Source organism: Neofelis nebulosa, chromosome 1 (genome assembly GCF_028018385.1).
Source record: "Neofelis nebulosa isolate mNeoNeb1 chromosome 1, mNeoNeb1.pri, whole genome shotgun sequence".
NCBI lineage: Eukaryota > Metazoa > Chordata > Mammalia > Carnivora > Felidae > Neofelis > Neofelis nebulosa.
In genome coordinates, this window is record NC_080782.1 from 154,542,649 (window position 1) to 154,557,358 (window position 14,710).

At 34.6% G+C, this 14,710-nt stretch overlaps 1 protein-coding gene across 1 annotated transcript in view; it reads right to left on the reverse strand.

The window, feature by feature from the left end:
• Window positions 1-2,703: 2,703 nt before the first annotated feature.
• The window catches only part of LOC131485643 (butyrophilin subfamily 1 member A1-like), a 102,897-nt gene continuing 90,890 nt past the window's right edge, over window positions 2,704-14,710 (reverse strand). Inside the window, 2 exon segments of the mRNA XM_058685370.1 lie at window positions 2,704-2,884; window positions 2,887-3,309. Coding sequence (XP_058541353.1) covers window positions 2,715-2,884; window positions 2,887-3,309 — 593 coding nt within the window. The 3' untranslated portion in view covers window positions 2,704-2,714.

Below are 14,710 nucleotides of genomic sequence, written 5' to 3' on the forward strand. Positions count from 1 at the left end.
TGGTAAACCCATCAGGCATGACACTGGGTGATGGCATGTACTTCTAAAACTTCAGACTTTGTGCTCTGCTGCTTATAATAACTTGCAATAGTCTGTCCCTCTCCTTTTCCCACCCAATGGATTATGGAAAGGATTTTCCTTGTGCAATCCCTGCCTGTTGGTTCACTTTGTCTTTCTCTTTCTTGCTTGTTAGCTCACTCCTCTCTCTGAAATCAAGGACTTCTCCATTTTTTTTTTTGCACACAGTTTTTTTTTCTCTCCCATATCAACTCTTTGCACCTATTACCTTCAATGAGGTAATCATTTTTTTCTACTTGTAGATGTGCAGTTTTGTTCTCTCAGTCCTCAGTTTGATTTCTTGTGTGCTCAGAATGATTTGTTATATATCTAACTGTGTTTGAAGGACTAGGCAAGACAAGAGGACTTGCCCTATTCTTCTGTCCTTTACTCCTTCCTCATTTTCTTATCTTTAATTAAGCAGAATTTCAGGCATTTCAGCAAAATGAAATTGTATTGTGTCTTGTGTAAAATTTGCCTTAAATTTTCCATTTTCTGAATCTTATTCTACAGGACAGTTGGAAAGATGCCTCCATATGATAGATGTCTTTTCCCCTTAGCATTTATCAATGCCCTCTAGCTAAAGGTTAACAGGAAAACACCTGTAATTGAATGAGTCACATATATTACTCACTACAGTAATGTAAAATAAAAATTGTAGGGAATTGTGGAGTGTTTGAATGAGAGGGCATTAAAGGGTACATGAGCAAGAAGACTTTTACTTAATTATTGTTAAAAGGAGCTATATTTACTTATTATTGTTGTTGTCATTGTTATTCTTATTTTGTAACAAGAGCAGGAGAGTTTTTACTTAATTGCTGTTGTAATGCACTACATGTAGAAGGCATTTCAAGCTTATTTTCCCTCCTTAGTTCTTCAAAGACCCCCATATAGCTGAGGATCTTTTTCTTGCTGTTAACTTGAGGAAGGTGAAATATTTCTATATTTTGGCTTGTCAAGATTCCTTTCTCAGCTGCCAGGCATCCTGTGATACACAATCTGATTTGCACTAATAGTGTTCCCTTTTGCAGGCACCATCTCAGAGGATTTCTTTTGCATGGACCACACTTGAACCTTCAGGAAACATGAGATCTTCACCCAGAAAAGCTCTAAGTGCACAAATCATGGAATACAGCACTGCTCCCTCAAGCTACAGAGTAGCTACTGGCTCTTCTCTCTCTCTCTCAATATCCCAGACAGAAGGCAAATATAGGTCCACTTATGGAACTTTAGGTTTCATGAGCCAGACTAACGTCTTATTTTTTTTCCCATAAGTTTTAAGTAAGGGGCAGGCAACCATGCCAGCTCTTAAATTTCTGGGACAGTAACTCATAATACACCTACAGTTCTTTCCTAAAACCTCCATGTTCTCTTTTGACTTTCTTAAATTGTCCATGCCCATGAGCAGTTAGGTCCATGTAATCAGATTCAGGCACCTCCTTTAAAATAACCTATGATGTTGGGTTTGGTATTTATTTAGAATAATTCACCTTTTTTTTTTAAATTAAGGATTTCATTTTAATGCTTCTTTATATATTAAATATTTATTATAATAAACCCAAATGATCTGTGAGTGACACAAAGAAAATCCATTTCAACTCAGCCTTTTATATTACTTCAGCTACTTACCTTTGCAGTGTGAATTATAACAATTTTGTCACACCTTCATCTGAACCACACAGGTCTTCTACTTTCTCACTCAGGCCCACTCTGCATTCTGTGTGCTATATTGAATTGAATCATTTCCAGCTATGTGTGAGGAAAATTCCATCTTTCATGCATTACTTTCTCAGTGAGAGTTTTCATAATGTCGAAATTGAAATGAACTCATTCACTACCATCTGTATCTGGATACCTTTAGCCTTTCACAAGCACTTTGAAATTAATAACTATGTGTCAGTGTTTGCCTGTTTATTGACAGTGCCAGATATGTAGTTACAGTTACAGATAGAAAATCTACAGCGTTGTAGATAATGGATATCTAGAACAGATATATACAGTACCTAACAAGCATTTGTTGAGTAGGTGAGTAAATTATACAGTTATGTCAAATTAAATTGGAGATTGTGGTCATTTAAACATCAAAATAGCATGGAGATGAAAAGGTAAAGAAATGGGTAGCTAGAAAACATAATTACTTAAAACATGTTATGGACTGAACAGTACATAGTCCAGAACTCTCTTTTCAGAACCATCATGCTCCTCTCAGTTTAAGCAAAATCGATAAAGTATGGACTCCAGCCAATATCCTGATGATGTGGAGTAGAGTCTATGTTCTCTTCCATCTCTAAATATGAATGAAGGAGAAATCATACCCATTAGGGATCACTTAAGAATTAAAATTCCTTTACCACTTGGACATGTAGAAACTTTCTTTGGGTATTATATTTACATTCTGTTGACTTGATTTATTATCAAGTAAATTCTACAGCATGTAATTCAAATCAAATAATTGTTGTCCATTAAAAAATAGACATTGGAAATTGAAATGATAAAACTTTATAAATTATTACATCAAAATTATTTTTAGATTTATTTAAAAGAATTCATCATTTGAATAATTCTAAAATAAAACAAATATATATCTAAATTTAATATTTACAAATTAGGTACATAAGTACCAAGTTTCAGCAGATTCAAAATAGGACCATTTTTCCTCAGTCACAAAGAAGATCTTCTTCCTGGCATTTTATTACTGGCAGAATGGCTAGAGGATGCCCATTTAGACCACTGTAGAGGAAGCCAGGACAAAAGTATGGCCTCAGGGCCTCTGTGAAGCAGTTTTTATAGGTGTAGATATGAGACAGGTTGGTCACATTATAAAAGGGACTCTTCCAGCCTCATAGTCCAGGAAGATACCAATAATCTCAGGAGATTCCTCAAGGTGGAGTGTTATCCATCGATTTGCAAGAGCTTGGTGGCCATTACTTCTCTTCAAGCACAGTGTCCAGAATCCAGTCTCTGGGGATAACATGATTTCTCCCTGTCTGCAGACAGAATCCTTACAAATACCGATAGTCCATTTTATTTTATTTTTCACACTCACTTCCCAGTAGTGTCTACCTCTGAAAAAACATTGCTGACCTAATACGCAGACCAGTTTCTCAAACCGCTGCCTACATTTGGGTAGTTCCTGAAAGATATCACCTCCTTTTGCTCTTTTGTTGTCTTCATCAATTTGGAGATATGGGTGAGCTGTGTCTGGATCCAGGGTAACATTTTCTATGGAAGAACATGTTATTAGTTTTGGCTCTGATCAATAATATCAATAAAAATTAACACAGCATACAACTGCCCTTCCTCTATATAGGATCTTTCTCTAGCTTTCCTGAAATGAAGTTGCTCCTTTACCTTAGAGAATGATCTTTATAGTTACTCAAGCACTTGAGAACTTGATAAGAGAATTTGTCCAGAATGGAAAAAATTAGTTTTTAAACACACAGATATTTTTTCATCAAAATAATTTTGAATGTGGCCAATTTCACACTGCACACTTATTATGTGCCTTGTGCTGTTTGAAACATATTTATAAATAATTTTCATAACAATGCAATGAAATGGAAAAATATGTTTATTTTGTAGTTAAGACAACAAACATTTAGGGAAGTTTATCCAACCATGATTACTAATATACATCAATGTTCGGATTGAAGTCCAGATCTGATTCAATTTGTGAATTAATGAAAAACAATTATACATATTTTCTTTACATCTGAATGCCTTGACAATTTAAAATTTGTCCTAAATGACCCTATGAAATTTAACCAGATTTACTGAATTACTTTTCCTAAAAGTTTATTCATGTTGATAGAAATTTTCACAGATACGTGAATCCAAAAGTAATTTTTAAAATGTTGAAAGCATATAAACACACAAGCCAGATGTAAAAATGATCCAAACATTTACCCAATTACATAGGATTCTATTAATACAGGCTAAAAGTGTTTCTGTAATGAATTAACTTCTCATAGTTGTATGTAAAACTAAATTTTACTGGTATTAGTGTAACCACAAAGAAAATTCCACTAGTATTAATGTAATATAAAATAACCAAAGACTCTGATATGTTAGCACTGTAAATATAAGATTATGTGCCCTTAAAGCCACTGCAACTCACTTATTCATGGGCATTTTTTGAAAGCAATATATGATATCTAGGCTATGCTTTTTTTTTCAGTTAATAAATTTGTTTCTAAAGTTGTCTAATAAATGTGAATATTATGTCAATTAGTTATATAAACTGGAGAAATCTCCTAAGAATACTTAGCATACATGTCTTTGTGAAAACAGTGTATTACTCCCTGACTTTTCTTCCTCAAAGTGTATTTGTGGTAATCAAATGAAAATACTTTATTTGAAATAATTCATACAAAGCTGTAAAATGTAACACACGTTGTTCTTGTTCCTAATATTAAACAGAGGTCCTAAATTTGACAATTTGTTAGAAGTCAAAAGATATCCTAAAGGAGGTAGGAGTTCTCAATTTGATAAAGTAAATGAAGAACAACGGATTGTGATCCATAGGCAATTACTGTCATTGTGTCACTAGCCTCCATCCTAACATAGATGAGTGGCAACCTGCCCTTACCCCATTCCCTGTCAGCTGCCCCCAAAACCATTCCCTAACTCATTTCTCGTTCTAAAAAGCACATTTGATGATATCATTTAGGGCTATAATATTTTGCTTCCCTCCATCACTGACTCTCAGAGAGCAGCACCATTTGTGATATGTAAGGAGTTATAGCTATAAAGTACACAACAATAAAGATGACAAAATGGAAATTTTGGAGAAAAAAAAAAGGTATTTGTGTGTGTCTTCAGTGTGAGTTTGTAAGTGTGTTACAGTTTCCCTTGTCTGATGGTCTAGTGTCCTGGCCAAAAAGAAGTATCAATATCATCAATATCCAAATACTTCAGTGTGTAGTTACCTGCATAGTGTCGAGCAAATTTCAACCCTAATATATATATATATATATATATATATATATATATATATATATTACATATATACATATATATATATGTATATATATATATATGTAGTTTTGAAATTAAGAATTATCAGTGAATAAAACAGGACAGAGATGAGTGGTCAAAAGGCAAGTGCATGAGTCAGGGCTAGAGGTGGCCATTTTCATTACTCACCTTCTTCTCCCAGGAGTTTTATTCTTTCTGAAAGAATGGGATGTAGTGAGGTATTGCTTTGAAATATAAATACATCTCTTTTTAAAAATATATTTAAATTCTTATCTTTACAGAGTACTTACCAAGATCTTCATGAAGTTTTCCTAAAATGTAAACAGTGACAAATCCCTGTGAGAATTTTTTAGGACTTGTTAACTAGACTCTCTTTCTAATGCTTACACATGTAAATCTTTGGTGTAAGGAAAAAAAAAAGAATAGACAATTGTTGGATTTAAGTTACAGAGTTGGAAAATAAATAATGGTTAAAAAGATTTCCATTTGCTTTGTTTTAACATAATTCAAACGATCATAATGCAAATTGTTATCCAGAAATAGCCTCTCCCAGGTGTTTCCATTAAGCATATCGACTCTTACAGACTTCCCCAACCAAAAAGTATAAATATTGATAAGCTAGCACTGAAAGCAACGGTGAGATTTGGATATAGTTTCTGATTCTCTGCACCTGAAGAATTAAAAACTAAATGAAGTTATTTCTGCCATAACGTTTGTTTTGAAATTGTGAATTTGTCCCAATATGAATAACTTATTAAGAAGGAATTTGGGGCGCCTGGGTGGCTCAGTTGGTTGAGCCACTGACTTCAGCTCAGGTCATGATTTCACAGTTTGTGAGTTCAAGCTCGGCGTCAGGCTCTGTGCTGACAGCTTGGAGCCTGCTTTAGATTCTGTGTCTCCCCCTCTCTCTGCCCCTCCCCTGCTCATGCTCTGTGTCTCTCTGTCAATAATAAATAAACGTTAAAAAAAGAAGATATTTGAGTATGCTATGAATTTTGCATTTGTTTATGTGTGATTTTGTGAGGTAGAAAGTTGTACCCAATTGAGTCTAGAGGTATAGAAATACATACAATATATAAGCATGCAAAAATACACACACACACACACACACACACACATTTCCACACATCTTAAAAGGACACTGGGATATACCCATCTGCATCTTATAGTAAAACTTTCTGTCCTGGGGCATCTGGGTGGCTCAGGTGGTTTAAACTCCAACTTTGGCTCAGGTCATAAACTCGTGGTTCATGAGTTTGGCCATTGCATCGGGCTCAGTGCTGAAAGCTCAGAGCTTGGATCCTGCTTGGGATTCTATGTCTTCCTTTCTCAATGCCCCTCCCCGCTTCTCTCTCTCTCTCTCTCTCAAAACATAAATAAAAAAAATAAAAAAGTAAAAAAAAAATCTTTATGTCCTGCCACATTCACAGTAACTCCAAGCTGTCACCCTCACCAATGCCACCCTCACCAATCCATATTTCTTTTCTGCTATTTTTTATCTTATTTCTATTTTCCTTCATCATTTTTTTAATTCTCTTCCTTTGCACAAATTTTTGGGCATGGAGGTGGAGGTAGTGCAAGTACATGCTGCTGTGTGTAAACTTTAGTTTCTCTCAAGGTAAAGTGAAATATTACTTCAGTATGTAGGTATTTTCTAAAAATTTAACAAGTATAAAATTTTATAACAATTTTATGAGTTTCTATATTTTGAAAAAATGCCACCAAGAAGGTTTTGGACTTCCATGCCCTTAATGTCATGTTATAAAATGAATTTCTTTCTACAAAATTCATATGTTAAATTCCAAAACCCAATGTAATAATATTTGGAAGTGGAGACTTTGGAAAGTAATTAAGTCATTACAGTGGAGCCCTCATGAATAGGATTAGTCCCTCATAAGAAGAGGCATGAGTATTTGTTCTTGCTCTCAACTTTCAGTCATGTGAAAGACCAGTGAGAACACGGCCATTTGCAAACCAGGGAGTGGACTCTTAGACACCAGATCTACTGGTGCTTTGACCTTATATTTCCCAACTTCTAGAATTCAACAAAATCAACATACAAAAATCAACAAAATCAATCATACCAAAAGGAGGAAATATTTACATGTTGGAGAACAAGAAGACGGAGGCACCATAAGAATGTACTGAAGGAAAGGGATGGAGCAACAAGAAATTGAAAACAGTTTCATTCCTAGGATGGAAGGCCACTGGGACTGCACATTCTCTTCAGAAGGACATCATACGAGCACCAGGCCTGAGATAAGAATGTTTTGTCTAGCATCAGATGCACTCATGACCCAGTATAGAATACACTGCAGGTACGTGACCTGTCAATATGCCAAATACTTTGTTGTATGTGCTTGCTGCTATCAGACAAATTGCAAAAATAAAAAAGGTTTGATCCAGGCCCCAGTGCTTAGGTTCCTGGAGAGTCTTAGCCCCCTGATTTGTAATTCTCTCATCATCACACCTTTAGGACCTGTCTCTCTACATTTGCAAATCCTCATAAAAGAGTTAATAATCAAAATTTATAAAGAACATACACAATAACAAAAGCAAACTATAACCAAATTATATCTCTATCAGGTGTGATCCGTGTAATAGTAAGAAAGTATCTTAAATTAAGATGATGCTGTTATCTACAACTTGATGGATAAATGAGCTAATTTGAAAAAAAAATCCAAAATTCTGCATTCAGCATCTGGTATTTAACTTATCTGACATGTCCACAAATAACATTACTTTTCATTACTTTTCATTCATGACATTCTTAATTTAATTGCAAATATTTCCTACTTATCTACATTTTTATTGAGACTATTCTTTTTTTTTTTTTTTTTTTTTTAATTTATTTTTGGGACAGAGAGAGACATAGCATGAACGGGGGAGGGGCAGAGAGAGAGAGGGAGACACAGAATCAGAAACAGGCTCCAGGCTCTGAGCCATCAGCCCAGAGCCTGACACGGGGCTCGAACTCACGGGCCGCGAGATCGTGACCTGGCTGAAGTCGGCCGCTTAACCGACTGCGCCACCCAGGCGCCCCTATTGAGACTATTCTTTAGACCAAACACTATTTTCATTGTGATGAATACGACACAGTCTCTCTACCCACAGAGGCTTTGACAAGACGCCTGCCAACTGAAACATCATTGTAAAATCAAGGTGCTATAAGAGAATGAAAGGGTCACCAGAGGTATTTCTGCCTACTTTCAGAGGGGTTATAATCTACGTGTTTAACTATAAACATCATTTGTTACAAAAATATGTGTATTAATTTATTTTTAAAAAGATTATATATATATATATATATATATACATATATATACGTACCATCAGGTTTCCATTACCCAGCTACAACTCCTTTAAAATATATTTACATATTTTCATTATCTGCATATCCAAATATTTTACCCCACAATAACAAAAAGAATACCTAATACATGTTTTTTCCATAATGTGTTCTATTCTTTTCAAAATTAATTGTAATATTTTCTATGAAAATAAATACTCTTCTATTGCATATTTGAGTGAAGAATGGTTTTCTTTCTTGTAAATGACATTTAATAAACTAGTTCTTTTAGGATTATTGATAATTCCCTCCATCTGATAAAAGAACACACACAAAAAAACAACCTAACTATTGTTCATTTATAAATCCAGCCCAGATATGATCCTACAGAAAGAAAACAAAAAACTTGAAGGCAGAAAAATGATTATGAGTCAAAAACAGTTAAAGTAAAAGTGCAGTTTGTCAGTATAAAGACAAAATAAAGCAATAAATCAAAATTAGAGAATAAAATTTAAACCTTTTTTTTTTTTTTTTTTTTTTTGGCCAAGTGTCACTGAGGGCCTGGTTCTAATTACCGAAAGTTTAGGCAATTGAAGAGATCACTAATGTTAGAACAGTTGATGAATCAGTGATATAAAGTACAGATTTTTATTAACATCTCAATGGACAAAATCAATGGTACCAGTTGCAGAGGCCAAAAGGGGGGCGTTTTGTTTGTACTTCCTTCTCCATTACCTCCCACTCCACCTTCCACATTGAATTCTTCATTAAAGTTTCTTGATTCAGCTCCATGGTAGGTTTCATGTTCCCTCAAGCCCTTTTAACCAACTTCCACCATTCATCACCTTTTGGAATCTTACCCACTGTGGAAGACCCCTTGCTGGTCTCCCAATGCCCACTCCTGAACACATCAATGGATTTTCAAATACAGTCTTTTTAAAATGCTAGCCTTATAACTTCTAGGTTAAATACCTACTCACTCAAAATTCCTCAGTTACTTTCACCACTCATAGGATGAATATTGAATTCTAAAAGTGACAGTGTCTTCTGTCTACTTCCTCAGTTGTACTTTCTTTGTTTTTTGACATCATATTACTTTAATAATCTATATTCTTGTTTTAATGTTAGGCACATGAAGGAAAGAATATGTGCTTTTTACTTACTTATGTATTATTATTGTAAAGCACAATTTCTTTGATACAAAGAGCTTTAATAAATAAATGTAGGTTGTTATTGATGATGATCAGGAGAAGGAGGAAGACAACGATGATGACAAATGCATTTTCCCATCAGGATATATCAAACATGACTAACCTACCTTTGTTAACTATAGATAAATGCTTTCATTCTTTCATGCATTACTTTAATTTTTTTTAATAAGAGTGAAACTGGGGGCGCCTGGGTGGCGCAGTCGGTTAAGCGTCCGACTTCAGCCAGGTCACGATCTCGCGGTCTGTGAGTTCGAGCCCCGCGTCAGGCTCTGGGCTGATGGCTCGGAGCCTGGAGCCTGTTTCCAATTCTGTGTGTCTCCCTCTCTCTCTGCCCCTTCCCCGTTCATGCTCTGTCTCTCTCTGTCCCAAAAATAAATAAAAAAAAAAACGTTGAAAAAAAAATTTAAAAAAAAGAGTGAAACTGTTTGTTGACATTCCTTGTGTAATGAATTCAAGTTTTTCTTTTCTCCAAAGAAGTATTAATTCAATTCTTGGAAAATGAGTTGCAAAGAATTATTGGAAATGTAGTAAATATAGATATAGTGGTTTCAGGTTTGGTTTAATTTGTAGTTACTTCTGATTTCAATCAGGATGGGTTTATGTTATATAGGCCCATTCAGAGTACTTTTACATTTGATCAACAGCTTTCCTTAAATGAGAGTATTTGTCACACAGAAAATCTAAATCTGAATAAGATTTCAAAGTCAAATAAAGCAGGGGCAATATTGCAAACACTATCATGTGGCATGTGGTTTCTAGGCTATGAATCTCAGAGCCAAAATGAATTCACAGACTTTACATAGGATTTCCTTCTTCCATTAAATGCCAATTTATCCAGGATTTTTTTTCTCATTAAAGAGACCATTAGAGTCATACAATAACTAAGTAATATACATAATTGGTGACTTAAAAGACTAACCATGAACTAGGAAATAAGTAAGCATGTACAGACTTTTGAGATCTGTTTATTTAGCTGAGTGTATATCTCAGAGTAGATCCCTCCCATAGCTTTTCTTTTTCTTTTTTACCACTAACCATATAATCTGTTCTCTACCTTCAAGATAATAACATTTTAGAAATAAAAATTTTATCACTGCACCCTTTTTTATTTGTTTAGCATTTATATGATTTCCTGATTTTCTTGGATAATATTCAAAATTCTGTTTCTTGGACAGCACTCAAAATTCTTAGATTGGTAAATAGATGTTACATTTCCCAGTTTTTGTCTACCCATAGCCTTGTGTGGGTTTTCTGAACCACAAACACCTGGCTAATTTTGTCTCCTCTAATAAATCATGGGCTCACCACCCTCCCCGCCCCCCCCAGAGTTTAGCGCATTTTGTGCTTTCTGCTTTATAAATGCTAATCCTCTCTTTGATCTACCTTTCCTCTTCATTACCACTAGACTTTTTCTGCATTGAGTTTCTTCAGCAAATCCACAGCCCCACAATTAAGTTAAATCTCACTATTGCCTGTGTTCATGGCATCATGAACCCTCTTCCGTGACACTTATTAGAATATTTATTTTACATTTATTATTTAAATATGGAATTTTCATCTGTCCTAAGTTGGCAACTTTCATAATGAAAGTTGTTTGTTTGTTTTTTTTTTCTCATTGCTTTTTAAGCACTGGCTATAAAATAGGTAGTTAATTACTATATGTGCAAATTGTGACTATGCTCAATGAATGGGGCAAATATAAGACCTGAGTTCCAGCACTCAACAACACAAGTTGAAGCATCTTGCTCTTCTCCATTTATGCCTAAATCTTTCCCTGTCTGAGGAATTTTTATATTCACTTTTTAAAAAGTAGCAAAAGATATTTTAGCTGTTTCTAAATATTTTTAGGCCTGGATTTTTTTTTTTTTTAATGAAGAAAGAACATCAAGTGTGGAATGTTCAAACACAACTTCAGTCAAAAATAGATATAACTTATCATTCTCTTTTTTCTTATTCCTTACATAAAGAAATAAGCAAAAGTATGTTAGAACTTTTCTTCTTATGCCTATTAGTGGAGAATGTGTCCCAGAACATGGTCCCTATTTGAAAGCAGAGACCCTGAGACCAAAGATTTGATGAACCAGTATCTCTGACAAGGAGAGAGACAGTTAATTTCTGAAAATAATAATAGCACAAGCTAAAAATATATATTATTGACATGTAAATGTGTTTATAAAGATATAAACCAGGACATTAAAAGGGTCACTTTTGGAAGCACCTGGGTAGCTCATTCTGTTAAGTGTTCGATTCTGTCTCTGGTCATGATCTCATGGTCCTTGAGTTTGAGCCCTGTGTTGGACTCTGTGCTGACAACATGGAGCCTGGAGCTTGCTTTGGATTCTGTGTCTCCTCTCTATGCTACCTCCCACTTGTGCTGTCTTCTCTAAATCAATCAATCAATCAATCAATCAATAAAAGGGACTCTTTTAGATGAGGTCTGAAAGTTGAAAAAATAGATGCCAAGGACCTACAAATTCTACCCATTCTTTCCAGGATAAGAGGGAAGTATGAAACTGGCCTTCAGATCCTCATTTTATCACGAGATCACTTATAATACTTAGAAGCTGATAAGAAGAAAATGAAGGAGAAAAAAAAGGTAATGAGAAAGGATTTCCTCAGAGGGATGGTTTGCTTTACCTTACCTTGCATTAAGGAGGCGGTAGCTTTACTCAGCTAAAGCAATAGATACCTTATTTGAACAGCCATAAAAACTCAAGATACGTGTCTTGGAGTTTTAGAAATAAGTAGGTAGTTTCCTGATCCACACCTTAAATGTTCCAAACCATAAGCTATTTAGTCATACAGTCTTGGAAACCTCCCACATATATCTTACATTAATCTGAACTTATTGCAGATTTGTCTTCCAGAATGAACTCTACATGGCTGCAGACTTAGGATCAATTGCAATTCCCATGGTTTTTTCCTCAATTACATCATAATAACTCATTGTTTTGAGTATTTCAGAGAAGAGTCAGCAAATATCTTCACAAGGACTTTCTGAGAAGTTTCTTATGCAGATAATAATATAGCATGTTTCTTGAACAGTACCAAACTCATTTAACTAAGAACATTTTCAAAATAGCTATTTGTTAAACATTTGACCAAATGTGACTATAGGACACTCATTTATATGTGCCTTTACATGATTCATAGGATAACTTGGAAATCATGAGGTTTATGCAAGAAACAACCTTATTAATCTTATTATTACCTTTTCAAATAAATTTCCCAGTATTATACTTTCCATGTAGATTTTTAGTGTTAAAGTGTCCAGGCCATGAAATGCCCTTTGTCCCTTCTGCCTCAGTTCTTCTACCTCCTCTCATTTCCCATGAACCTTGTGGTTCCTCCAAAAAAGCGAACTAAAGATAGAACAGAGTGTGTGTTTGTGGAAAGGAAGGAAAAAAAACTTGTCTCACATGAGGGTCATCTGTGTGCTTAGATGCTCAAATTCTCACTTTTTCTTTGGGGAGAATTTGTTGGATTCCTCAAGGGCTTCCCTCCCAATTCCCTTTTAATCCTTTCATGGAAGCGTGAATACTTAGTAACTCTCTTAGCAACTCCTCCCTCCACATGATTGTCCTGAGATCACATGGAATCTAACTGGAAGTCTCATGGGAAAGTCCATTTCTAGGCCACTCCAGGACAAGATTCTTCACCTTGCCTCACTTGGCCCAGAGGTGTAGGGCCAAAGATATGAGGTTTAGACCTAAATAAGATGAAGTAAATATAAGAGACTAATTTTGATATAAGTGATTCTGTAAAAAATAGGTATTATGTGATCTTTAAACACTAGACCAGGAAAGAAAATAGAGCTTATGTTCTCTTTTCCTACAAAATCTAGAAAAAACAAGAAAGGAAACAAACAGAAAAAGAAAAAAAAATCTTTAAAAATCAGTTTTTCTACTCAACATATATTTGTTGATTAGCCACCCTTAGCTCTACATTGATCAGGTTCCCTCAGTAAAGGAGGACACATAACTCTGACCTACCACAAGCACAGAGCACCTTGCACATCAATAATGAGAGAATGCATGGGTGTGATATTCCATAGAGTACTCAGATCCCTCTCTGAACTAGTGAGAATTCACCAGTTCCCACAGGAAAAGCAGAGTTATTTGGGAAATGATCAAAGAAATAAAATATTTCAGGAATAGGGATAAGCAAGTGTAAAGATACAGAGATCAAATTACTATAAAAACATTCTCCTAAGTAACAAGGTCAATAGTTAATAAACAAAATCAAAACAACAAAAAATAATATCGAAACAGTATATCAAATCATATGCATATGATATTTGAACAATTTTACATATCATATAGAAAAATGTAAAGCCTTTAATAGAGCCAAATATTGATGGTGATATATTTGGTTGGCATCATATATAAAATACAAATTAGCATTAATTATTATTTAGTAATAAAGTCAGTCATTAGAAGAATCCAAAGTAAAGATCAAAATTTAGGTATTGACTTGATTTTAGAAATAATAGTAGAAAAAATCTCGAAGTAGTATCTGAATATTTTAATGGGACGTTAAAAAATAAAACATCAAAATAACAGGGAAATATTTCAAAAAAGGTGGCACAGTATGACTATTTTAATGTTTATTTATTTTTGACAGAGAGACAGAGCATGAGTCGGGGAGGGGTAGAGAGAGAGGGAGACACAGAATCCGAAGCAGGCTCCAGGCTCTGAGCTGTCAGCACAGAGCCTGACACAGGGATTGAACTCACAGACCATGAGATCATGACCTGAGCTGAAGTCAGATGCTCAACGTACTGAGCCACCCACGTGCCCCCAGTGTGACTATTTTGAAATGAACATTGGTTACACAACCTATAATTTAAAATGTTACAAAGTACAACATAGTTTCAACTTATAACTAATCATCTATAGAGAGACGGTTTAAAAGAATTTATGCTTTATGATATAGAAATCAATTGCTAATAATTATTGGTGTATCAAATATATTTGTAATGATAAGTTTGCCTCTAAAATATAAACAAATACTACTCACCTGTTTAAGTACGATTTCAGTGTAAAAATAAAATATATAATAAAGATTTCAACAAAATATATATGGAAGAATTTCTAGAGAAACAGACTTTAATCAAATCTTTCAAACTGTAACTTTGTAAAATATTAGCCAAGTAGTGAAAATAAGAGCTAGAGAA